Source organism: Xiphophorus maculatus, chromosome 4 (genome assembly GCF_002775205.1).
Source record: "Xiphophorus maculatus strain JP 163 A chromosome 4, X_maculatus-5.0-male, whole genome shotgun sequence".
In the NCBI taxonomy this organism is placed as follows: Eukaryota; Metazoa; Chordata; class Actinopteri; order Cyprinodontiformes; family Poeciliidae; genus Xiphophorus; species Xiphophorus maculatus.
Window position 1 is genome coordinate 31317925 of NC_036446.1, and position 25380 is coordinate 31343304.

The 25380-nt window shown below is 41.3% G+C and overlaps 2 protein-coding genes across 2 annotated transcripts; one reads left to right on the forward strand and one right to left on the reverse strand.

The window, feature by feature from the left end:
* Positions 1-1171: 1171 nt before the first annotated feature.
* LOC111608414 (keratinocyte differentiation factor 1-like) lies at positions 1172-2392 on the forward strand. Its single transcript, XM_023332391.1, has one exon. The coding sequence runs from the start codon at positions 1199-1201 to the stop codon at positions 2390-2392; it is 1194 nt and encodes a 397-aa protein (XP_023188159.1). The 5' UTR covers positions 1172-1198.
* Positions 2393-8157: 5765 nt separating this feature from the next.
* Positions 8158-14944, reverse strand: LOC106700372 (general transcription factor II-I repeat domain-containing protein 2B-like). The gene is made up of 2 exons (XM_023332392.1): positions 13156-14944; positions 8158-8204 (listed from the first exon to the last, which is right to left on the reverse strand). Exons 1-2 carry the CDS (start codon positions 14942-14944, stop codon positions 8158-8160), a joined length of 1836 nt encoding a protein of 611 aa, XP_023188160.1.
* Between the last annotated feature and the right edge of the window lie 10436 nt (positions 14945-25380).

The following is a 25380-nucleotide window of genomic DNA, read 5'->3' on the forward strand; positions in this document are numbered from 1 at the left end:
CATGTCATGTAACAGAACCATCAAGATGAGTTGGTGAATGTTACATGAAAGAATCCTCAGAAAGCAGAAAAAAGCTTTGACCAACTTAAAAATCTTTAAATGTACATACAGTCCCCCATTACTGTTATGCATCTATTTCAATAATGAACTTCAGTGATGTCACTGAGGGCCAAATGAGCATTACTGTGGCCCTCAGAGGGCCAGTAGTAACTGTATGACAGGATATATGTTACTAAATGCAATGTCATATGAAGTGAATGTAACTGACTCATGAACAAGATATATTTCTGTATTTAACTATTTATCTCTGCAATGACTAAATTCAAATGTTTCATTGTTTTGAGTAACAAAGAACTTGGCTGGAGTTCAGATAAATGAGTCGTCCTTTTCATTCTTGACCCCCTCTTGCCTCCCATAGATATTTTTCTAGATCCGCCCCTGCTTGTAATTTTATCTGTTTGGTATTTGTAAAAATGGTTTTCGATTAGAATGTTTTTGTGGGTTATAACATGTCCATGTTGAAATCAGAGAAGTCAAAGCATGCATCTAATTCCTCTTTAAACCTCTCATGGCCACATTTGGCCTGTGGGCCTTCAGTTTCACACTTGTGCTGTAGATAAGGCCCCCAGTCATTTGCTTAGTGCAGAAGTTGAGTACCACCATTTAAAAACAAATGCAACCGTTCACTCTTTTGTTCTTTTGAATGTCCTGGATTCAGAGAGGACTGCATATAATCTGGGCTCCTTGCAGGAAGAGGCATTCTTCTTTCCAGAAGGACAGAACAGATCTCACATTTTCTACTGTTTTCACTACAGATTTTTGAGGATCTGTTGGAATTGCTGAGCACAGCCACATCTGAGAGGACAAAACTCACACTTTGATTTCTTTCAACGAAGTACTGGGAAACGCTCGGCAGCTCCGGGGACTCGCTTTTTCTTTTTTTGACCAGAAGAGACTGTTTTTATGTGCTGGGTGATCTCGTTCGGTGGCGGCGCCGGACTCCGGGCTTCGACTGTTTCATTGTCGCTTGTTGGATGAAACAGTGACTCACCTGGAAGTGCCTGGTCCTGTCGACACTTTTGAGGCGGCTTGAGGCTCTAGCAGCAGGAGCTGTGTCGGTGTGAGACTTCCGCGGTTCGCTCACCAGCGAGCACAACTGCAACAGTTTCTGCTTATGCGGCCCCGGACGTTTTGAGCCATGCCTGGCCACAGCTCAGGGGCTCCCCAGACGTCCCGTCATTCAAAGCACCACACCTCCACCTCTCAAGGCAACCACAAACCAAGTCGAACTATATACAGGGAGAGCATGGGCTTAAGTGACCTCAGAGATCTTCATGGGGAACATTTCCGCGACCACCCTCGGCATTCGGAGAGCAAGAATGGCACCAGTAGAACATACCCGAGAAACGGCACGGCCCGGGGCTCAGAGACTATAGGATTTATTCCAGGATTGGCTGACAGTGCGCCAGCCAGCAGGCCCTCATGTAGCTCCTGCCCCTCTATGGGCTGGAGTGGCTGCAAGGCCTTGCTCTGCGGTATGCTCAATTCTGGCTGTTGTGGCAGCCGAGAGCTCTCTCTGCCTGTTAACGAGAGCTCAACAGACCACCCACCCAAATCAGGCAGTGAGCCTTCTAACGGCATGGCTCTGACCAACCCAACCTGTGGTGTCTCCATGGAGCCCAGCAAGCCCACCAAATCTGCCAGGTTACCCACCAGCGAAAGTTTCCGTTACCAAGACGTTCGTTTTAGAGGTGAGATTGTAAATTATCCAGTGAATCCTTCCAAACTGACCCGTCCTCCCGCAAAAGGGGAAAGCCAGAGACTGATCAGCAACACCAGCCTCTGGTCTAACGACTACTACGACCCATGCGACACCACAGACGTTGACTCTCTTATCACCAAGAAGCTCTTGGAGCTGTACACCTTCCATCAGATCGAAGAGCTCGCCAAGTGTACGACCGATTCCTCTTTCATCCGCAAGACGAACGAGATAAGCGACCTTATCTACAACATTGCCCAGAACTACAACCTGGAGGAGCAGGAGGTCGAGTGCAAGCTGGTGCATGGGGTCATCCGCATCAGCACGAGGAAGGCCAAGAAGAAGGCCAGCCACCAGCGTCCTAACGGCAGGAACGACGGGACTCTGCCCGAAAGCGGCAACGAGACCATGACCCAAACCTTCATGAGCAGTGATTTTCCAGAGGTGAAAGTGTCTGAGCAAACGCCGTCAGACGAGCTGGTGAGGAAAATGACACAATACGGCTCAAGAACATATTCCTCCAGCACTTCCACAGCCTACTCTCCCTACCAGCACAACACCGGGACAAACTCTTCAAAGAGCTCCTCTGCTGATTTGAAAGGCTACGCAGAGATTCAAATGTCTATATGCTGAAAAATCATGTAGCCTCCTTTCATTTATACTGTTACTGAGCAGAGCAACTTTATCCTACGTGGGTATAGTTCTCCTTACATTGGTCTTAATATTTTTTTTAATCTTTCCTTTAAAAACAACCAACAGAGGAGCTTTTCTTTTGTTATTGTGTCATTTTCTCATGGCAGAGGGATGTGAGTTTTTTGGGGGGGTTTTATCCACGCAGTGTTTTAGGTTCAGACAGTAAAGGCTCAGTATTCAGGAGGCCAGAGCAGGACAGTTGGTGCATACAACACTGAATTGACAAGGACCCAACGAGGAACAAGGAACACAGGTGGAGTTAAATACACAGGGGGTAATCACAGAATGAGACACACCTGGGAACAATCAACGGGAAGACAGGACAACACGAAGACTCGGGGACACAGAAAACTCTAAATAAATACACAGAAAACACAGAACATGACAAAGACAAAAGAATGAAAGTTGGGTTTTTGTTGTTTTTGTTTTCCTGGGGTGTTTTCTTTTTTTTTTAGGGGGATAATGATTAAATGATTACCGTAAAATGTAATATCTAACGACATTACATTTTAATCATTTATTTGTCTATCCCATTTGTTTGGTTTTCAGTTACCTCTATAATTCTAATTAATGTACAAAAATACTTTACTTTAACTCTGCTGTGAGATTGAGTGTGGGTCACACATGCAGTGATGATATTTGTTCTTCTTACTGTGTGTGTATGTGAGGGCGTGTTGGTGATAAAGTTGCTGTGTTTGCATACGCGCGCGCGTGTGTGTGAGGGGTGTGCAATGGGAGGAGTTTTTTAGTATTGGTCTTAGATGTATGTGATGGTTACAATGAGAAGAAGGTGTGTGTGTGAGTAAGGGGGATTGTTTTGTGTGTGTGAGGGGTTACTTAGAGTTGGGAGAATGGAATGGTTCAGATAATGAATTATAATAATTGTAAGTTACGAAAATTCAAAAATAAAATAGAATTGAACCTAATTAACCAGTAACTGGACCTCTATCATTTAGGCCTTTGGGTTTAGGTGTGTCAAGTCTTTTTATCCATAGTTGTTCATGGAGCCTTCTCCCCCGTTTAGACCAATTGGGGTTATGTTCCAGTGATCTGGCCCTAAGGGCGTCCAGTCCGTGTGTTTGGAAGTGTTGAACTAGACTAGTTTCTGTTTTTCTGTTGTTTTTAATGTTCGTTCTGTGTGCTTGGAGGCGTGTGTTTAGTGAGTTGCCTGTTCCTCCAACAAACTGTTTTTTGCATTTTTTACACCAAATTACGTAAACCAGGTTTTCGTGTTTTTTGGTAATCCTTGGGGAGATGGGCCAGCGTTTGCTGTTAGTCGTGCTTCGGATATATGGTTTGTGGTGTATTTGGGTAGGTTTATGATTTCGGCTGAATTTTGAACGGACCAGGAGGTCCTGGAGGTTGTTTTTTTTTGACATGCCGAAAGAATTTTCCAGTTTTGGGCTAGTGGTAATACTTGTTGAAGTTGTTTAAAATTGTCTCTGATTCCTTTGTGGTTTTTAATAGTGAAATGAGAGTATGGGCCTGTGGGTGGGATTATATGTATGCTTGTGTCTATGTTCTTGTTTGTGTTGTTTTCATGGAAGATTTCTTTCTTAACTTTATATAGAAGGGATCTCAGGTATTTCCGCTTCCTCAAGGCTTGGAAGAGTATACGTGTAGCTTCCTCCCTGTCTGCAACATTAGAACAGATTCTTTTGTATCTAATGAGTTGTGACCTGAGGATGCCTTTGAATGTGTGTTTGGGGTGAAAGCTTTCTTTATGGAGAATCTGTTGGTTTAAAGTGTATTTTGGTGTCCAGTTTTCCTGTTTTAGGGAAGTCATCACCTTTGTAGATAACTGTGTCATAAAGATGTGAAGGAATATGTCCTAGCCTGCTCTGTCTGCTCTCGGACCAAGTCGTCGCATAAACCTCCATCTGGCCTGTTACGACCGCTACCCATACCCAAACGCCCCTGGTCCCACATAGCCATCGATTTTGTCACTGGTTTGCCTCCGTCTAAAGGTATGACTACTATATTCACAATCGATCATTTTTCCAAATCATGTCACCTCATTCCCCTCAGAAAGCTCCCCACCGCCTTCCAGACTGCCCAGCTCCTGATCAAGCATGTTTTCCGTCTCCATGGTATCCCCCAGGAGATATTATCTGACCGTGGACCACAGTTTATTTCTCAGGTATGGAAATCTTTCTGTTCAGCACTCAATGCCAGAGTATCGTTAACCTCAGGATATCACCCACGATCCAATGGACAGACCGAAAGAATGAATCAAGAACTGGAATCTACACTTCGCTGTTTCACATCCACCAACCCCTCCGATTGGTCTCAATTCCTCCCATGGGTTGAGCATGCACATAATAGTCACATTTCTGCTGCTACTGGTTTTCCTCCATTTGAAGTCTCCATAGGTTACCAGCTACCACTACTTTCCTCAGACGAAGATAGCATTTCAGTCACATCAGTCCAACATCACATCCGCCGCTGTAAAAGAATTTGGAAGGACACGATAAACGCTCTTAACACCTCCGCAAAGAATAAGCGCATGGCCGATCGGAAAAGAGTCCCTGCTCCAACCTACACCTACCCAGTCAGAGAGTTTGGTTGTCTTCTCGTGGTGTTCCCCTGAAATCAATTTCCAGGAAACTTTACCCCAGATTCATCGGTCCTTTCAACATTGAATCTGTCATCAGTCCATCCGCTGTCCGCCTTTGTCTCCCTGCTTCCCTTCGTATCCATCCCGTTTTTCATGTGTCCCAGATTAAACCTGTTCAGACCAGCACTTTATGCCCTCCTTCCGAGCCCCCTCCTCCCGCCCGAATCGTGGGGGGCCATCATGACTTTACCGTCCGCCGGATCGTGGACTCCCGTCGGCGAGGTCGCGGTTGGCAGTACCTCGTCGACTGGGAGGGCTACGGTCCAGAACAACGCTTCCTGTTCATCTCGGCCGCCGTGTGGCGACCATTGAGGGGGGAGTACTGTTGGGTGCTGGGGTTTTTTGGGTCTTCTTTGTGGGTTATTTTTTCTGCTGCTGTACTGTTTACCCACCAGAGTGTGCCAGAGACCATCGCCTTTGGTTAGGTGTGTCCACACTGCAACGCACCTGTGTTGCATCAGCTTATCACCTCCAGGATTCAAAAGGAGCGGACTGCCAGCACTTCATCGCCTGAGTGTTTTGCCAGTAATGGTACCCAGAGCCCTCCAAAGCTATTTCTCTGTGCTTTCCCTGAGAGATAAAACTCGCAGTAATCCCTCGCTGTTTTCCTGTTTACAGGTGCTTTCCCATGACTTCCTGAGAAGACTCCGTTCTGGTTTCTTGGATATCCCTTCCTCATGACGCCGTGGATTATACCCACTGGTTGCCCGAGCTCCATCGTCACCCTCTCCGTCTGACCCCTAGCAGACTCCTGATATCTCCAGCTGGTAGTCGGATCGCTCCTCCATGTTTTCCCACTCCGCTCGAACTTACCTGTCTGCCTCCACCGCTGAATCCACGCCTGGGTTCGAGTCGCTCCTCTACCATCTCTTTAGGAGCTGGATTTCTGTAAGGACCCACGCTAAGTGACCTAAGCCCCCGAACCTGTGAAATCACCCCTCCCGGACGGACAAAGCTTCTCCAACAAGTAAGAGCGTTTATTATTATCTTTGCAGTTCCGCTCTCCGACTGCCCTCAAACTCACCACCTCCTCTATCGCTCTGCAGTGAACCAGACACCGCCGTGAGCCCGTTCCAGAACCCATTTCACATCTCACTGTTTGCAATAAAAATCATTTTACTGATTTCAGTCTCTCCTGTGGTCGTTCTGCATGTGGGTAAAGAAATTAGCCAACATGACAGAAAGGACCAAAGTGCTATACACAATCATAAAATACAATGCAATTATAAAATAGAAAAGATCGAATAAAAATACATATTAATATACAGACACAATAAAACATAGTGAAACCTCTCAGATTGTGCCAAAAGCCAAAGAAAAAAGATGGGTCTTGAGAAGGGACTTAAAAACAGCGAGTGAAGAGGCCTGTCTTATGCCCAAAGGAAGATTACTCCATAGCTTGGGAGCTGCCACAGAAAAAGCTCTGTCCCCTCTGAGCTTACACTTTGTCTTTGGTACCTTTAGAAGCAGCTGATCAGCTGACCGGAGGGACCGGCAGATAGGGAGGGGCAAGGCCATTAAGAGCTTTAAATACAACTAAAAGGATTTTAAAATGAATCCTAAAATGTACTGGTAACCAGTGTAAGGAAGCTAAAATAGGGGAAATATGGTCAAATTTTCGTGTACCTGTTAAAAGATGTGAAGCAGCATTTTGTACCCTCTGAAGCTGGGAAATATATAATTCATTGACTCATGTATAAGGTGCATTACAGTAATCCAGCAGTGTGGTCACAAATGCATGGATCACTGTTTCAAAGTGCTGTCTGGAAAGAATAGGTTTTACTTTGGCTAGCTGCCTTAAGTGGAAAAAGCTGGATTTTACCACGGCTCTAATGTGTGTTTCCAGCTTAAGACCAGCATCCATCTTGACCCCTAAATTTATAATAACCGGCTTGACATACTGGGCCAAAGAGCAAAGATTGGTGGCAAAGACAGTGGATCTGCCAAAAATCACTACCTCTGTCTTATCTTCATTAAGTTTCAAGAAATTTAGAGCCACCCAGGCCTTCAAATCTTCCAGACATAAAAACAGAGACCGAAGAGAGTTGGAGTCTGCGTTCTTTAGTGGTAAATATATCTGTGTGTCATCTGCATAACAATGAAAAGCAATCCCATATTTTCTAAAAATAGAGCCAAGAGGAAGGAGGTACAACAAGAAAAGAAGCGGGCCTAGAACTGAGCCCTGTGGGACACCACACGACAGTGGAGCAGAGGGGGACCTATGGGCATCAAGACAGACACAAAGAGTACGCTTGGCCAAATAAGATTTAAACCAATCCAGAGCTATGTGACCGATGCCCACCCACTGTTCCAAACGGGAAAGTAAGATGCCATGATCAACTGTATCAAAAGCAGCTGATAAATCCAACAGCACCAAAACAACACAGTCACCAGAATCAGTGGTCAAAAGTATATCATTAAAAACTTTTAAAAGAGCTGACTGTGCTATGAAATGGTTGGACTGAAAAACCTCTAAAATGTTATGTTCATTAAGATAAGCCATTAGCTGATTATAAAATACCTTGTCAATAATTTTTAAATAAAAGGCAGTTTAGAGATAGGTCTATAATTCGCCAGAACAGTAGGATCCAAAATTGGGTTCTTCAGTAGAGGCTACAGAACTGCATGTTTCTGAGCTTTAGGAACAATACCTGAGGACAAGCTGCTATTTACAAGAGCAAGGACAGAAGGACCTATAGTAAGAAAAACATCTTTAAATCAAAATGATAATCTATACAGCAGGGGGTATAGATCTGGTTCCCCTTCTTTCAGGGCCAGCAGTGAAATATATTCACAGTCCAGTGGCTTCTACAATGAGGACAGTAGAGAACGTCACCAATCACCTGGGAGACACCAACATGAATGAAGGCGGAGAAGCCAAAGCCCTCAACAAAAACACGTCTCGTTTCAGGGCCAAAAATTTGTGGCACCTCCACCTATGTATCATCGCCAACCAGCTGACTTCCATTTTGATCATAACCATCCAGGCTACTCAAGTGATGGCTCATACTACCAGAGAAACAAACACTAGCTGTTGAGGAGGGGCGCTTATCAGCTCACTTAAATAAAGCCGTAAATGACAGTGGAATCACTGGAGTTGAAAATGGTGCGTCACTGCCACCTGGTGGTTCCCCACTTACCACGCTAGAACTTCCAGAACCTAGCACAATGATGGCAGCAGTAAGTGAAACACCTCTTACCTCATATATTAATGGGATCTTAGAGGGGTCTGACACACACATTATGTTGGATTCAGGCTCCCACATTTAATTTATAAATAAAAAAACACAATGACTATTCCTGCACTAGCTAAAAGAGCCTGGAAAAACAACTTTGTCTTATCAAAAGCAGTGACGGGCCACAGTTTAGACACGTTAGGCACCATTGAAGTGACTCTTAAGATGGGCTCACATACCTTACACCAGGGGTGTCAAACTCAATTTCACCAAGGGCCACTTCAGCATATTGGCCACCCTCAGCGGGCCACATTGACGGTATAAATCAGGAATGCCCTAGTGCAGTCCTCCAGACTGCAACTTTTAGATGCGTCCCTGCTAAAACATTCGCCGGACAAAAAGTTGAATTCCCTCATTAGCAGCAACTCAGTTCTGTAGAGGCCTATGATTGAGTCTATGATCCAGGTGTGTTAGAGAAAGAACGCATCTAAAGTTGCAGAGTGATAGGTCTAGAAAACTAGACTTGGGCAACCCTAGCATAAATGTATGAAAATACAATGTTAAAAATAAATTAAACAACACCTCATATTGTTAAATAACTGATTTTATGTATTCAAGTTTTAAATATTACATTTGAGTTTGCATGGATGTAAAATTACTGCTCAGTTTAAAAATTACAATATTTTTAAACTGCTCAGCTAAACTTCGCTCTTTAGCTTGTTAGCTTGTCGATGTTTCAGTTTTATTCACTGGAAAAATTAATCTTTGTCTGCTTTAAAGATAAGCAGACAAAGAATAAAAACAAGTTTTGATATTAACTCTCAACTTCATTCACAAAACTTTTTCGTTATTTATTACACAACCAACATGTATTTCACATAAGAACAAAACAATGAGGTGATGTTGCCTGTCCTTGAACACAAAGCTGATCCTCTTCACCCTGTCACCAACTCACACACATTCTCATTGTGTTGTGTAAATAAACACAAAACAAGCAAAATCAATAAACTATATGCATATTCCAGTAAACTGAGTTTTGGTTTTACATTCATTCTATTTAAATTTAGTTTGTTTGTGCTTACCAATGTTTTCCGCTGGACAGTTCGTCTATGTCCGGTTTTAGTTCTTGTGCTGAGGAAATCCGTAAAATGGCGTGTAGGTTTTCGTCAGTAATGCGCGATCGGTGTTTGGTCTTGTTTAAATTCATTATTGAAAACATCTGTTCGCTCAGATAGGTGCTTCCAAACATGGACAAAACACGAGCTGCATGGAGTCGAAGCTGTGGCATCAAATCAGGGGGCAGGAGACGGTAAAAGTCCTCGATTGAAACATCACGGAACTTCGCTCTTTAGCTTGTTAGCTTGTCGATGCTTCAGTTTTATTCGTTGGGAAAATTAATAATCAGCTTGAGGTGACTCTGCTGCACTCTAGTGGCTAGAAGCCGTAATGTTGGCTGGTAACAATCGGAAGGCATTATGGGAGATGTAGTTTGTAGTCAATTCGTGCTCAAAACCTATTTTAAGTCAATCAATGGGGCTGTAAAACGGTGGTGGGGGGAGAGGGCCACATAAAATGACGTAGCGGGCCACATGTGGCCCGCGGGCCTTGAGTTTGACACATGTGCCTTACACCATGATGTGCAGGTGATGAGGAATGTCAGTGAAGGCACTCTCCTTGGCATGGACTTTCTACAACTCCATAATGCAGTTCTGGATTTTGGTTGGGGAATCTGCAATTTATATGGAGCAGATATTCCTCTAATCAGAAAAACCAGTTGGCTCCCTTGACTGTTTAACAGAATGTATGATGGTTCCACCACATTGTGAAGTCAACTGTGAAATGTCATGAAGCTCCCCGAAGGTAACTGTGGACATTCCTGATATCTATGATGGCTGCCTTGAGCCTTACCAGTTGGACTTGGATGGCATTTCTGTGGCAGGTACTCTATCCACAGCTAAAAATGGTTTTGCTATTGTTTGTCTTCTGAAGCCAACTAATGGACCTGTTAGGTTACAACCTGGGATGGAACTAGGCCAGTTTTCCCCTGTCTTTAAAGAGGATGTTGTTCTGGACTGTACTCCATTTCAACCAAACCTTATATGTCGCGTAGACATGGACCAAACTCGCATAACCACCAACTCAAGTCAATTCAATCAACAGCTCCAAGTGCCATTTGATCTGACTGAGGAACACTTGTCTCCTGTGGAAAAGTCTCAACTTAATGACCTTTTGTCATGTAATGACCTTATATATGTATATATATATATATATATATATATATATATATATATATATATATATATATATATATATATATATATATATATATATATATATAACTTAGTATATATAAGTTGTGTGAGGCCTTTTAATTTTAATTGTCATAATTAAAAGTGTGAGGCCTTTTAATTATGAAAATTTTAACTTTTAATTATCTTTTAATGTCATCATATATATATATATATATATATATATATATTTACAGTACAGACCAAAAGTTTGGACACACCTTTTAATTCAATGAGTTTCCTTTATTTTCATGACTATTGACATTGTAGATTCACACTGAAGGCATCAAAACTATGAACAACACATGTGGAAATATGCACTAAACAAAAAAGTGTAAAACAACAGAAAATAGCCCTTATATTCTAGTTTCTTCAAAGTAGCAACCTTTTGCTGTGATTACTGCTTTGCACACACTCTGCATTTTCTTGATGAGCTTCTAGAGGTCGTCACCTGAAATGGTTTTCACTTCATAGCTGTGCCCTGTCAGGTTAATAAGTGGGATTTCTTGTCTTATAAATAGTCATGAAAATAAAGAAAACCCATTGAATTAGAAGGCGTGTCCAAACTTTTGGTCTGTACTGTATATATATATATGTCGTTCCATGTATATAAGCATACATGGAACGACATAACCAAGTTGTAGGCATAGTGTACAGAAACATCTGTACAGAATATGGACTGGAAACCCCGAGATCAAAGTGGGAAACACCCCAAAGGTGGCGGAGAACGCCAGAGCTAAGATCCTGTGGGACTTCCAGATCCAGACAGACAAAATGGTAATGGCGAACCAACCAGACATTGTCGTAGTGGATAAACAACAGAGGAAAGCTGTTGTGGTAGATGTAGCAATACCAAGCAACTGCAACATCAGGAAAAAGGAGCACGAGAAACTGGAGAAATACCAGGGCCTCAGGGAGGAACTGGAGAGGGCCTGGAAGGTGAAGACCACAGTGGTGCCTGTGGTCATCGGGGCCCTCGGGGCAGTCACCCCCAAACTGGACCAATGGCTGCAACAGATCCCAGGAACAACATCAGACATCTCAGTCCAGAAATGTGCAGTCCTTGGCACAGCCAAGATACTGCGCAGAACCCACAAGCTCCCAGGCCTCTGGTAGAGGACCTGAGCTCAGAGGATAAGAACCACCCGTGGTGGGTGAGAAGGGAATTTTATATATATATATATATATATATATATATATATATATATATATATATATATATATATACTTTCTCATTTTTCCTAAAATTAGAGTGCGTCTCTGACTGATTAGAGTGAGAAATCAAGAGAACTTTTTTACCCCAAAATAATTTTGAAATCGCCATCACGCCCACAAATATCGCACGATTGGTATCAAAATCGGTCCTGACATTGATACGCATGTCTGCTCCGGTAAAATGTTTTCGAAATTTATCTAGACCGTACGGTTTTCTGTCACGGTGCTTCAGAGCAAAGTAATGCGACAGGATTTTCTAAGGCTGTCTCAGGCTCTCTCCCATGTATTTGACTACAATTTCAGATCTGGGCACAACATTTCTTTCTCTCATCGCTGTAAATGCTCTGAGTGAGGTAGAGATATGAATCTCGGGACTATCGCAGAAGACACATAGCCCTCTCATACGCTTCAAACGGTTTTTGAATATGTATTACGGTTCCCGAACGGGAAGGATTTGTTTCCAATGCTTTTTTTCAGTAAAACTTGTTGGCTCAAAGAGAGTATTCTCTGCCCCAGCCTCTATCACTAACAGTTCACACTTTGGTGAGAAAATTATTTACCATAGCAACGGAACTCAAGAGGCTATTGGCTGCTGATTAGGACTACAAATACGCATCACTGTAGTTCTATCTATAGGAGGGGTGTCAAACTCATTTTCACCGAGGGCCACATCAGCATAATGGCTGTCCTTAAAGGGCCAGATGTAACTTATAAATGTAACTAAATGTAACTACTCCTTAATGTTAAATAACTCATTATTTATTATAACTTATTCAAGTGACAATTACAGTTGCATAGAAAACATATGTTTGCTTGTTGCTCTAACATAAATCCTTTTAAATTTTGTCAGCTTATGAAAACCCACATAACTCCATTAATGAAGGATCAAACTGTCCAACTGAATAAAGAAAAATAACAAGTAGTCAAATAGCTTTGAAGACATCCTAAAACTGAGCTGCAAAGAACATGTATGACACATGTAGCATTTTACAAAAAAAGGCTACACACAGCCTTGCATCCAACGGATGGTTTGATGACAACAATTTGCCTGCATACACACATAAGACCTGCAAACACTAAATAATTACAACAGCAGCTATACATAAATAATATATAATCAACTAAAAATACCAAAATAAAGGTTGATTCAGTTCACAACTATATTACTCAAGTTTTTTGGTTAGTCTTTGATGAGGAGATGCTGCCTGTCCTTGAACACACCAAGTGGATTCTCTCTCTACTATCGTTGATCATGTTGTGAAAATGATAAACACAAAACAAAATGCAAGCACAATCATTAAATTGCACACAGTTTAACTGTTCTTCTTCTTGGTTGAATTACATTTTCTTATATTTTAGTTTTAAAAAAAAAATGCTAACCTGTGTTTTTCTGACCAGATGTCTGACACCGTTTTTCCGTTGCCAGTGTGTCAATGTCTGGCTTTAGGTCCTGTGCTGAGGCAATGCGTAGAACAGCATGGAGGTTGTCATCCGTGAGGCGTGATCTGTGCTTGTTTTTGTTCAGATTCATTATGGAAAAAAACTGTTCGCACAAATAGGTGCTTCCAAACATGGACAGAACACGGGCAGCATGAAGTCGAAGCTGTGGCATCAAACCAGGGGGCATCAGACGATAAAAGTCCTGGATTGCAGCATCCTGGAACTTTGCTCTCAGGCCACTGTCGCTTTGAAGCTCAATTAGCTCCATCTGAAGGTGTTGGGGTGCAGTGCAGACATCGGTGGTGAAAGGATTGGCAAAGATGTCAAAGCCTGACTGTTGTGCTCTGAAGTCAGAGAAGCGCCGATCAAACTCAGTCTTTAACCAGCTCAGTTTGGTAGCTAACTGAGCACATGAAAAAGTCTCGGGAAACGAGGTTGACATGCTCTGACAAACAGGAAAGTGGACAAGATTGTCCTGTTTCACTTGCCACATCCATAAGTCCAATTTACGCTGGAAAGCCGTGATCGTGTCGGACATCTGCGTGATGACTTGTTTGCGTCCCTGCAGCTTCTGATTCAGCTGGGCGAGATGGTCGGTTATGTCACACAGCACAGCAAAGTCACACAGCCACTTTGGATCTGATAGTTCAGACATGAGTTTTCCTTTACTCTGCATAAAAATAGCAATGTCTTCCCTGAGCTCAAAAAATCGCTTGAGGACTTTGCTCCTACTCAGCCACCGCACTTCTGTATGGTACGGCACATCCCCGTGTTCCGAGCCCATCTCCAGCAAAAACTGCTGGAACTGACGGTGGTTCAGGCCCCGCGCCCGAATGAAGTTCACTGTTTTCATGACTGTGGTCACAATGTCCTCCATCCCCAGCACCTTCCCACACAAAGCTTCTTGATGGATAATGCAATGATATGTTATCAGAGGCGTGTGACAGTTCATTTCTTGCATTTTCCTCTTCATTAGTCCAACCAAGCCCACTTTTCCTCCACACATTGCCGGTGCACTGTCTGAAGTTAATCCCACCAAGTTTTCCCACTGCAATGCATTTTTACTTACGGACTTCTCCACCGCATCAAAAATGTCCTGTCCCGTCGTGGTCCCATGCATTGCAGCCACATCCAACAGCTCCTCAGTGATAGAGAGGTCCGACTTTACGCCTCTAATAAAAATTGATAACTGCGCTGTGTCTGTGTTATCTGTACTTTCATCAACAGCTAATGAAAAAGCTGTGTAGCTGCGTGTCTCCTCGGTCAGCTGTGTTGTAAGATTTTCTGCTAGTTCCTTCACTCGGTTCGCGATGGTGTTTCTTGATAAACTGACATTTCTAAAAGTCTGTAACTGGTCGGGACACACCTGCTCACAGACCTTCAGCATGCACTGCTTCAAAAACGCTCCCTCTGAAAAAGACTTGGAAGCGTGGGCGATTTCTTCAGCCACAATGAAGCTAGCTTTCACTGCACCCTCGTTTTTGGCTGTGGATTTTGTGAACAAACTCTGCTGCAACCGCAGTTTGCCTTTTAATTCTTGGGCAATTTGTTGCTTATCTTGAAGGCTAGCTTTAGCATACTTAGCTCCGTGTTTGGTGTCAAAATGTCGACGCAGATTGTACTCTTTGACAACCGACACCGCCTCGTAACACAAAAGACATACTGGTCTTTCTCCTTGAAGCACAAACAAGTATTCGCCTTCCCATCTTTCTTGAAACAGTCTTCCGTCTGCATCAACTTTTCTCTTTCTGGACATTTTGGGATCATTATTGATATCTCAATTCCACTTGTTGGCATGGATGTGGAAACACTGCCGCGGCTACCGAGGTAGAAAGGCATTGTGGGAAATGTAGTTTTTGGTCAAAGCACGCTCTTAATTTATTTTTCTGTATTTATTTTTACATACTCAACACGGACACTCTCGCGGGCCACATAAAATGACGTGGCGGGCCACATCTGGCCCGCGGGCCTTGAGTTTGACACATGTGGTGTACTGTTTAAACCTGTATGACCAAAACGTAATCTGGATATAATGTTTTCTTCTTTTCTACTTCTTTCTGTTGCCCTCATTGCACCAACTGACCTTTGAATACAATAAAGCCATCTACCAGTTCTTTCTTCTTCCCACTGCTTCTGCCATCTTCCCTTAACCTTTTGTTTTATAATAGATTTTATTTCCTCTTTACTAAAAGGAATCAGTATCTCAATGGAACTGTTTTTTGAAGCTTGTTTTGCATATTTGTCTGCCAACTCATTTCCTTTTATTCCTATATGCGATGGAACCCATGTAAAAATGACAATTAATCCCATGGCCTGAATTCTATAAAGTATTAACTGAATCTCAAATAAAAGGTCTGGCCTACTATTAGACTGATTATGTTTAATTGAATATAATGATGAACTTGAATCAGAACAAATTAAACTTCTCAGAGGACGAACCTCTTCAATCCACCCTAATGCCAGAATTATTCCCATCATTTCCCCTGTAAACACTGAGACGTCATCAGAAATCCTCTTACATTTTTTAATACTAAATCCTGGAACGATAAACGACACCCCATTGTTGCTACTTAAACTTTTAGATGCATCTGTATACACTTGAACATAATCAAAGTATTTATTTTCTATATATGCTTGCACTGAGTATGATTCTAAAATATTTCCTTTTTTCCTCATCTCCAACAAAGATAAATCCACAATGATTTCATGAAACAGAGATGGATGGACCGGTGATAATGGAACTGTTTCACTCATTTTTATAGATGATAAATCAAAATCTTTCACATCACTCTCTATCTCCCAACCAAAGGATCTTAAATTCTTTTTCCCTTTTTCCCAGCTAGGTTTTAAAATTTCTTGACATGGATGATTTTCATACTGACTCTTTAAATAACTCCAGTAAGATAATCTTAACTGTAATCTTCTGAGGTAAAGTGGTATTTCTCCCATTTCAACTAACAAAGCAGAGATCGGAGTTGTTCTGACGGCTCCTGTACACAACCTCAAGGCTTGATACTGAATAATGTCTAATTTTTTAAGTAGTGTTTCTGATGCTGATCCAAAGGCCAGGCTACCATAATCTAATACAGATCTTATTAAACCCGTATATATTATTTTCAATGCTTTTCTCTCAGCGCCCCACTCTTTTCCCACCAAACACCTCATAATATTTAAAACTCTCTTACATTTATCCACTACTTTTTGAATATGTCTACTCCAAGTAAGTTTTTCATCCATCCACAAACCCAAAAATTTAAACTCATTTACTCTTTCTAAATCATGTTTATACAAATACAATTTTAAATCATTAGATACTTTCTTTCTAGTGAAAAATAAGGTCTTTGTTTTATCTATTGAAATTTTAAAACCCCAATTATATGACCATTCTTCTATACTATATATTGCTTCTTGTAATTTCTTAACTATAAACTTCAAATTCTTACCCCTCTTCCAAATTGCTCCATCATCAGCAAATAATGAACAACCCATACCACTCTCCAAATTGTCAAACATATCATTAATCATAATAGAGAAAAACAAAGGACTCACAATACTTCCTTGAGGAGTTCCATTTTCAACAAAATATTTTTCTGACAACTGTTGACCTATTCTTACTTGTATAGATCTATTATGTAAAAAATCTTTTATCCAATTAAACATTGACCCTCTGACCCCCATTTTCCTTAATTTAATTAAAAACCCTTCTTTCCACATCATATCATAGGCTTTCTCTATGTCAAAGAAAACCGCCACCACACTCTCCTTTTTTTTTTTTTTTCAATTCTCAATCTTTATTAAATCCTTCAACAATAAAACATACAATGAAACCAATGTTAACAATATCACTACTGTGAGGTATACAACCTCAAGTAGTTATACAGAGAAGGATTTGAGTTTTTAACATTTTCCCCCCTGAACCCCTCCCGATCCTCCCGTACTCCCCCCACCCCAGCCAGCAGAAGGAGCTAAAAAAAAAAAAAAAAAAAAAAAAAAAAAAATTACAAGCACACTATCATTTATTCTGGACAAATAGTGTTTGAGCCTTTCCTCTATGGTTTTAAGAACGGTTCCCACATACTCTGATACGCCTCAATCTGACCGTTTATCTTGTAGATGAGTCGTTCATAAGAAGCAGTTTCTAAAAGAGCTGCATACCATTCTGTATAAGTAGGGAGACTTTGACCTTTCCAGTGTCTTAGTATAACTAATTTAGCCGTTGTGAGGGCTATTTTTAACCACTGTATTTTTTTTGTTCCTATTTTGACTTTATAATCAACGAAATTAAGAAGTGCCAGTGTAGGTGTCAACAATAGGTTGGAGTTGAGGGTGCTGTTAATTTTCCCCATGACCTCCTGCCAATAGGAAATTAGTTTCGGACACATGAGGAACATATGAAGCATGTCTCCTGAGCTTTGTTTGCATCGCCAGCAAGTATCAGAGTTATTTATTTTAGCTCTGAATAATTTAACTGGTGTCCAATATAGTCGATTCGTAATTTTGAACTGTATCAGTTTGGAGCGTGCATCTCTCATGGGCTTTAACATTTGTTTGACTATTGCAGCCCACAGTTCTTCTGTGAACTTTACGTTTAACTCTGATTCCCACACCTTCTTAAGTCCTGTATTAATATTGCAAGTGTTCTCAATCAGATAGTTATAAATATGACTTACCCGTCTTGGGGAGTCTTTAACTTTATTAAACATGGCGTATATTGGTGATTCCATGGGTATGCTTCCCTCAGAATTCTTTAATTTTGTAAGGCAGTCTCTAATTTGTAGGAACTTCCAGAAATCCTTGTGGTTTAGATTGTATAGTTCTTGAAATTGTTGAAATGACAGTAAGGTACCATTTTTGAAGAAGCAGTTTATACGGTCAATCCCTTTTATATGCCAGCTCCTCCAAAAGATCATTTTCCCCCCTATTTTTATTTTTGGGTTATTCCACACTGAGGCTGTACCCTGAGCGAAAGGACAGCTGTTTGCTTTTTTATGTAACTGCTGCCAAACCTTTTTAGTGTGAGTGATAATTGGATTGGATTTAACTCCATCATTTGAATGTTGGGATAGATAATCAAAAGCGTTAAATGGAGCATTTATTTCACCTTCCAAGCTCACCCAGATCGGACTATTGTGGTTGTGTAACATAATTGATGTTATTTGTGCGCTTGTAAAAGCTTCCTGATAAAGTTGCATATTGGGAAGTCGTAATCCTCCGTATTCTACTTTAGTTTGGAGTTTTAGGACAGACATTTTAGGCTTTTTCCCCTCCCAGATAAAGTTGTTTATCATTTTGTCCAGGGTCTTAAATATAGAGTGTGGCGTTTTGAGAGGTAATAAGCTGAATAGGTAATTTAATTTTGGTGTAATAATCATTTTAATGGCTTGGACTCTACCCCATAGTGATATTTGTAGCTTGTCCCATCCCTTTAAAAGTAAACTTATCTTATTTATCACAGGTTCAAAGTTGTCCAGAATAATGTCTTCCAGGCCCGGGTTCAGCAGTATTCCTAAGTATTTAAGGTTTTTTGGTACCCAATGAAATTTCCATTTTTGTATATGGCTTTTGTAACAAAGTTTTGACAGGGGCATTACTTCGCATTTAGACCAGTTGATCTTGTATCCAGACAAATCAGAAAAATTGTTAATTAAATCCAGTAAAGAAGGTAGTGATTCCTCAGGATTCGACAGCAGAAGCAGTACATCATCTGCAAATATCAACATTTTGTTGTCTATTTCACCCATTGTTATACCTTTTATTATTTTGTTTTGTCTAATGGCTTGGGCTAAGGGTTCGAGTGCAATAATAAAGAGTAGGGGTGACAATGGATCTCCCTGTTTAGTCCCGCGTTCAATTAAGAATTGATCTGATCTTGATCCATTTGTCGTCACAGTTGCTTTTGAGTCTGTGTATATCATTTTTATTATTTCTAGAAAAGAGTGTTGAAACCCAAATTTTCCAAGTGTATAGTAAAGATAGTTCCAGCTGACCCTGTCAAACGCTTTTTCCGCGTCAAGTGACAGGGCCGCTACAGGAAAATTTAAATGTTGGGCCTTCCAAATCAGATGTAGTAAACGTCTTAGACTATCAGAGGAAGTTCTGCCCTTGACGAAGCCTGTTTGGTCCGGATGTATAATTGATGTTATGACTTTATTAATCCGCAATGATAATATTTTCGTGAATAATTTTGCGTCACAGCACAATAAGCTTATAGGCCTGTAGCTTGAACATTCCAGAGGGTCTTTTCCTTTCTTCGGAATGACAGTAATTAATGATTCCTTCATGGATGTGGGGAGCCGATGCGAATTGATAGCTGAATTAAAGGTTTTTAATATTTCTGTGCCCAGTTCAGATGTAAATGTTTTATAAAACTCGTTAGGAAAACCGTCCAGGCCTGGGGTTTTCCCATTGGGTGAGGTTTTAATGCATTTAACGAGTTCTTCCATAGTTATAGGCCTTTCTAGTTGTGTGGCACTCTCTTTGGACAACTTCTGAAGACTTAACCTTCCAAAGAACTCTTCTGCTGTATTTGAATCAAATTGTCCTACTTGAGAATAAAGGTGCTTATAGAAATCTTTGAATACTTTGTTGATTTCTTTCTGACTAGTAACTACATTCCCAGCCCCATTCTTTATCGCACTAATTTGACGCGCTGCTTGTTTGGCCTTTAATTGGCTGGCTAATAATTTATCCGCTTTATCGCCTGATTCATACCATCTCTGTTTGATCCTGAAGAGAGAGTACTCTACTTTTTTAGAAAATATTGTATTTAGCTCATATTTAGCTTTGACTAATTTATCAAAGATTGAAGGGTTAAGATTTTCCGAATATTCCCTCTCCAATTTCTTTATCTCATTTTCATATCGGTTTATATTTTGGGAGTCTTGTTTTTTGATCCGGGAGGAGTATTGTATCAGTATTCCCCTAATATATGCTTTGAACCCATCCCAAATTGAGTTTTGGTCTGCAGTATTGTTGTTGTTTATAAAGTATTCAGTAATTAGTTCTCTGAGTTTTTTGCATAGGTCAGCATCATTTAGTAAACTGGTGTTCAACCTCCAACCCCTAGCCCTTTCATAATGAGAACCCAATTGTAGGACTAGGTCTATGGGGGCATGATCGGTTATTGCTATTGAACCAATATTACAATTCCCAACATTTTCGATGAGAGGGTGTGAGATCAGGAAATAGTCTATCCGGCTATAAACAGAGTGCCTACTTGAGAAGAAGGTATAGTCTCGCGCTGACGGATTTAGGAGTCTCCACACATCTGATAAACCAGCATGTTTGCACAGAGTTTTAATCGCTTCCTGGGTTTTGCTGGTTCTAGGAATTGATTTCCCGGATTTATCCAAAACAGGGTCTAAGACTTGATTGAAATCTCCTGCTACGATAGTAGGGAAGTCCCCAAAATCCGTAAAAATTGTCTTTAGCTGTAAGAAAAAATCTGGATCCTCTATATTAGGGGCGTATATATTGGCTATAATAATGTTTTGTCCTGAAATATTGACTAGAAGAACTATTACTCGACCTTCTTTGTCTTTATATTCTTTCTCCACCTGAATTGAGAGATGTTTAGAAAAAAGAATGGACACTCCTCGTTTTTTCTGTTTGAAAGTATTATGGTAAGCTTGTCCCACCCACCTATCTTTAATTCTGTTAACATCTTTCTCTAACAGGTGTGTTTCTTGTAGCATCATCACATCTACTTTTTTCTGCTTTAGATATTTAAGTACTTTGCATCGTTTGGTGTAAGAGCCCAAACCATTAACGTTCCATGAGGATATTTTAACTATGGTCCCCATATTTTATGTTCGTTTATCAATAATAGTAACAAGACCATCAATGTGTCTTGTGCTGTGTCAGATGTGTTTATACATATAACAAAAGAAAACACAGAAAAAGGCTGGCTGAGATGGAGGACCCCTACAACAAAAACAAAAATTAGACGCAAACAAAAGCGTCTTTTGTAAAATAACCATGCCTTATTCCTTATGACGAGCATGGAGGCCTTCAGAGTGAGCTGCCTCGGCCCATAACATAGAATAATAATAGGCATCAAGAACTTCCGCCAGAACTTTGTTAGTGCAAATGAATTAGATAAGAAGCAAAAAGGGGGAAAATACCCAATAAGCTGGGCTATTTAAACTGTATGTTAAACCAATATGAGGGACATGAACCCATAGCAATTTAGATTGCCACACACTCATATTTATCGATCCAAAACACCATATATGCGACTTAAAATGTTTACATAGCAATCGATTTTCCCCATCAGCAAAAATTCACCGAAATAACATAAATCTGACCCGATTAACGAAGTCCAGTTTTAGATTAGATTAGATAGCATTTATTGTCATTGAACAGAATTCAACGAAATTTCCATTGCAGCTCCCGTGCAAAAGGTCAAATATATACAGTATAAATAAAATAAACAAACACACAATAATAATAATAACAATATATACAACTAAATTAACTAAAGGCACTCAACCACACCAAAGAAGTAGCAGCAGGTCCAATTATGGCAAAGTACAGATAATGTGACAGTGCAAAGTGCAGAACAATATGGCTGTGTGGGGGTGGGGGATATGTATGTGTGACTGCGAGGTTATGATATGTGTGGGAGGGGGGGGCGGCAGGGAGTAATGGCTCTGACGGCTGTGGGGAAGAAACTGTTTCTCATTCTATTTGTTGTAGTCCGTATATTCCTGTACCGCTTGCCTGATGGCAGCGGCACAAACAGTCTGTGGCCCGGGTGGCTGGAATCCATCGCTATGGATCCAGCTCTCTTCTTGACCCGGTCTGTGTAAATGGAGTCCAGGTCTGGGAGGGGGCATCCCACAATGCCTTGTGCTGTTCTCACCACCCGTGTCAGTTGTTTCCTCTCCAATGCTGTGCAGCTGCCATACCACACAGTCATGTTGAGGCAGAGGATGCTCTCGATCTTCGCCCTGTAAAAGTTCACGAGCAGCCGTGAGGAAAGTCCAGCCCGTCTCAGTTTCCTGAGGAAGAAGAGCCTTTGTTGTGCTTTCTTCACCAGGTGGGAGGTGTTTGTGTTCCAGGAGAGGTCAGACGTGATGTGGAGGCCCAGGAACTTGATGTTGTCCACACGTTCCACCACTTCTCCATCTATGAGAAGGGGAGTGTGATCCGTCCTCCTGGACCTTCTGTAGTCCACAATGACCTCCTTGGTCTTCCCTGTGTTCAGCACCAAGTTGTTGGCTGAACACCACTGAGTGAGCTGCAGAATCTCCTCTCTGTAGTGGGTCTCGTTGTTGTCTGAAATGAGACCCACTACTGTTGTGTCGTCCGCGTACTTCACGACTGTGTTGGTGGGGTGGATGGCCACGCAGTCGTGTGTAAACAGGGTGAAGAGAGCTGGGCTGAGCACACAGCCCTGCGGCGTGCCTGTGTTGAGGACCAGTGGGGACGATGTTGAGCCACTTATTCTCACCACCTGAGGCCTGTTGGTGAGGAAGTCTCTGATCCAGTGGCACAGTGAAGCGGGCAGCCCCACCTCGAGTAGCTTCAGCACCAGCTTGTCTGGGATGACGGTATTAAATGCTGAGCTGAAGTCTACAAATAGCATCCTGACGTAGGTGTTGGGATGCTGCAGATGGGTCAGGGCTGTGTGCAGAGTGATGGAGACAGCATCCTCTGTTGACCGGTTCGCTCTGTAGGCGAACTGAAGGCTGTCCAGGTTTGCGGGGATGAAGTCTCTGATGTACCTCAGAAGAATCCTCTCAAAGCACTTCATGATCACCGGGGTCAGAGCGACGGGCCGGTAATCGTTCAGGCTGGTGATGGACCTCTTCTTCGGTACAGGGATGATGGTGGAAGACTTGAGACACTCAGGAACCATGGCGAGCTGCAGGGACAGATTGAAAATGTCCAGAAACACTCCTGCCAGCTGGTCGGCGCAGGTTTTCAGCGTCTGGCCTGACACCTTGTCCGGCCCTGGACCTTTGTGGGTGTTGATCCTCCTCAGGGTGGACGTCACCTGATGCTTCTGTAGGACGAGGGGCTGGTGCTGCTCTTCCAGTTGGGGTAGATGTACGGCTTCTCTGCTGCCCGCCGTGTCAAAGCGGGCAAAGAAACTGTTTAAGGTGTCAGGCAGGGTGGGGTCGCGGCTGGTCAGCTGAGTGCTGTGTTTGTAGTCCGTCATGGTTCTAATGCCTCTCCACATGCTTCGGGGGTTGTTGTTGATGAAATGTTCCTCAATCTGCTGTTTGTACTGGAGCTTGGCCTGCTTAATACCTTTTTTCAGTTCCGACCGGGCCCTGCTATAAGCCAACCTGTCTCCAGACCTGTAGGCAGCATCCCGGGCTTTCAGCAGGGCCCGTACTGTGCTGTCCAGCCATGGTTTCTGGTTTGGAAACACTTTTATGGTCTTAACAGGGAGGACAGCGTCGGTGCAGAACTGAACATAGGACAGAACGGACGATGAGTATTCCTCCAAGTCTGCGCTGTCCCTGAACACACTCCAGTCTGTATGCTCAAAGCAGTCCTGAAGTGCAGAGGAGGCCTCCTCAGTCCAGACCTGAACTATTCTGGTGGTCGGCTTAGTTCTGCAGGCCAGAGGCTTGTAGACAGGAATCAGCTCCACTGAGCTCCACGTTTCAACGCGTATAATATGATAAACATCTTAATCTTAATAAGTTGGAGGTTATGATTAGTGTTCTCCACCACACTCTCCTTATTAACTTGCCCTTTTCTGATTTCATGTTCTAAACACAAAATAGGGTCCATAGTACTTCTACCTTTCCTAAATCCACTTTGAAATTTTGACAAATACCCCTTCTTCTCCACAAAATAACTCAGTCTTTCATTTATCATTCTTTCCATTATTTTGCATATATGTGAAGTTAACGCAATAGGTCTATAACTTGTAGGATTTGACTTCTCTTTCCCTGGCTTTAAGATTGGAACTATAATTGCTTCCTTCCATGCCACAGGTAAATAACCCCCTTCCCATATCTTATTAAAGAAATCTAATAATATCTTTTTAGATGAAATACTAAGTTTTTTAATCATAATATAAGAAATATTGTCTTTTCCTGGAGAAGAATTTTTTGTTTTCCTTAAAGCGTTGTTTAATTCAAATAATGAAAAGGAATTATTCAATAGATCATTATATTCTGTATCTACTTCTAACAGGTTAATATTTTCCTTAATAATAGAAACTCTTTTCCTTATTTCTTCTGTATTTAAATTATTGCTACTATGAATTTCAACAAATTTCCTAGCCATCATATTTGCCTTCTCCTCCTCATTTAGAGCCATTTCATCTCCATTCTTAAGAACTGGATATCCATATTCACTTCTAATTCCATTCATTCGTTTAAAAATTTCCCCAATAAACCTTTTTAGCGCTTTTTACCGTTCTTTTAACCAAAGCTTATGACTTTTTATATCCCAGCAAATTCTCAAAATTCTGATTTCTCTTTAACAACCTAAAGGCTTTATTTCTGGATTTAATTGCCAAATCACATTCCTTTGTCCACCATGGTACTATTTTTTTCTTATACTTTCCTTTTTTCCTTTGAATTGTTCCATGTGCTGCTCCTGAAATAGCTTCACAAATAGAAGAGTTTACACTATCTATATCCAAATCCAAATTAACCTTTAGCAGTTTTTCATCACTTATTATTTTATATTTTTCCCAATCAACATTTCTAAATATCCATCTTTCTATATTTCTATTATCATCTTTCCCTATTTCTAAACCGATTTCAATCACAATAGGATAATGATCACTTCCTAATGTAGATTCCTTTAAAACCTTCCAATTACTAATCCTGGCAAAATTCACTGATACTAGAGTTAGATCTAGTGCTGATTCATTTCCATTTCTAATATCAATTCTTGTCCCTTCTCCATCATTAATACAAACCAATTGCTTCTTATCCATTAATTGTTCTACCACTTCTCCATTTGCATCATTTTTATGACCCCACACAGTGCTATAGGCATTAAAATCTCCACAACAAATTAGATTTCTACCTAGACTTTTAAACATATCCTCCATTTGATCTAAATTCAGTTTTTTACATGGATTATAAAAATTTAATATCTTAATATTTTCCTCATTAATCCAGATTTCCACAGATATCCATTCTAAAGATGATCCTTTATCTACAAACCTATACTGAATCCCTTGCTTAACAAATATTACACAACCTCCTCCACTTT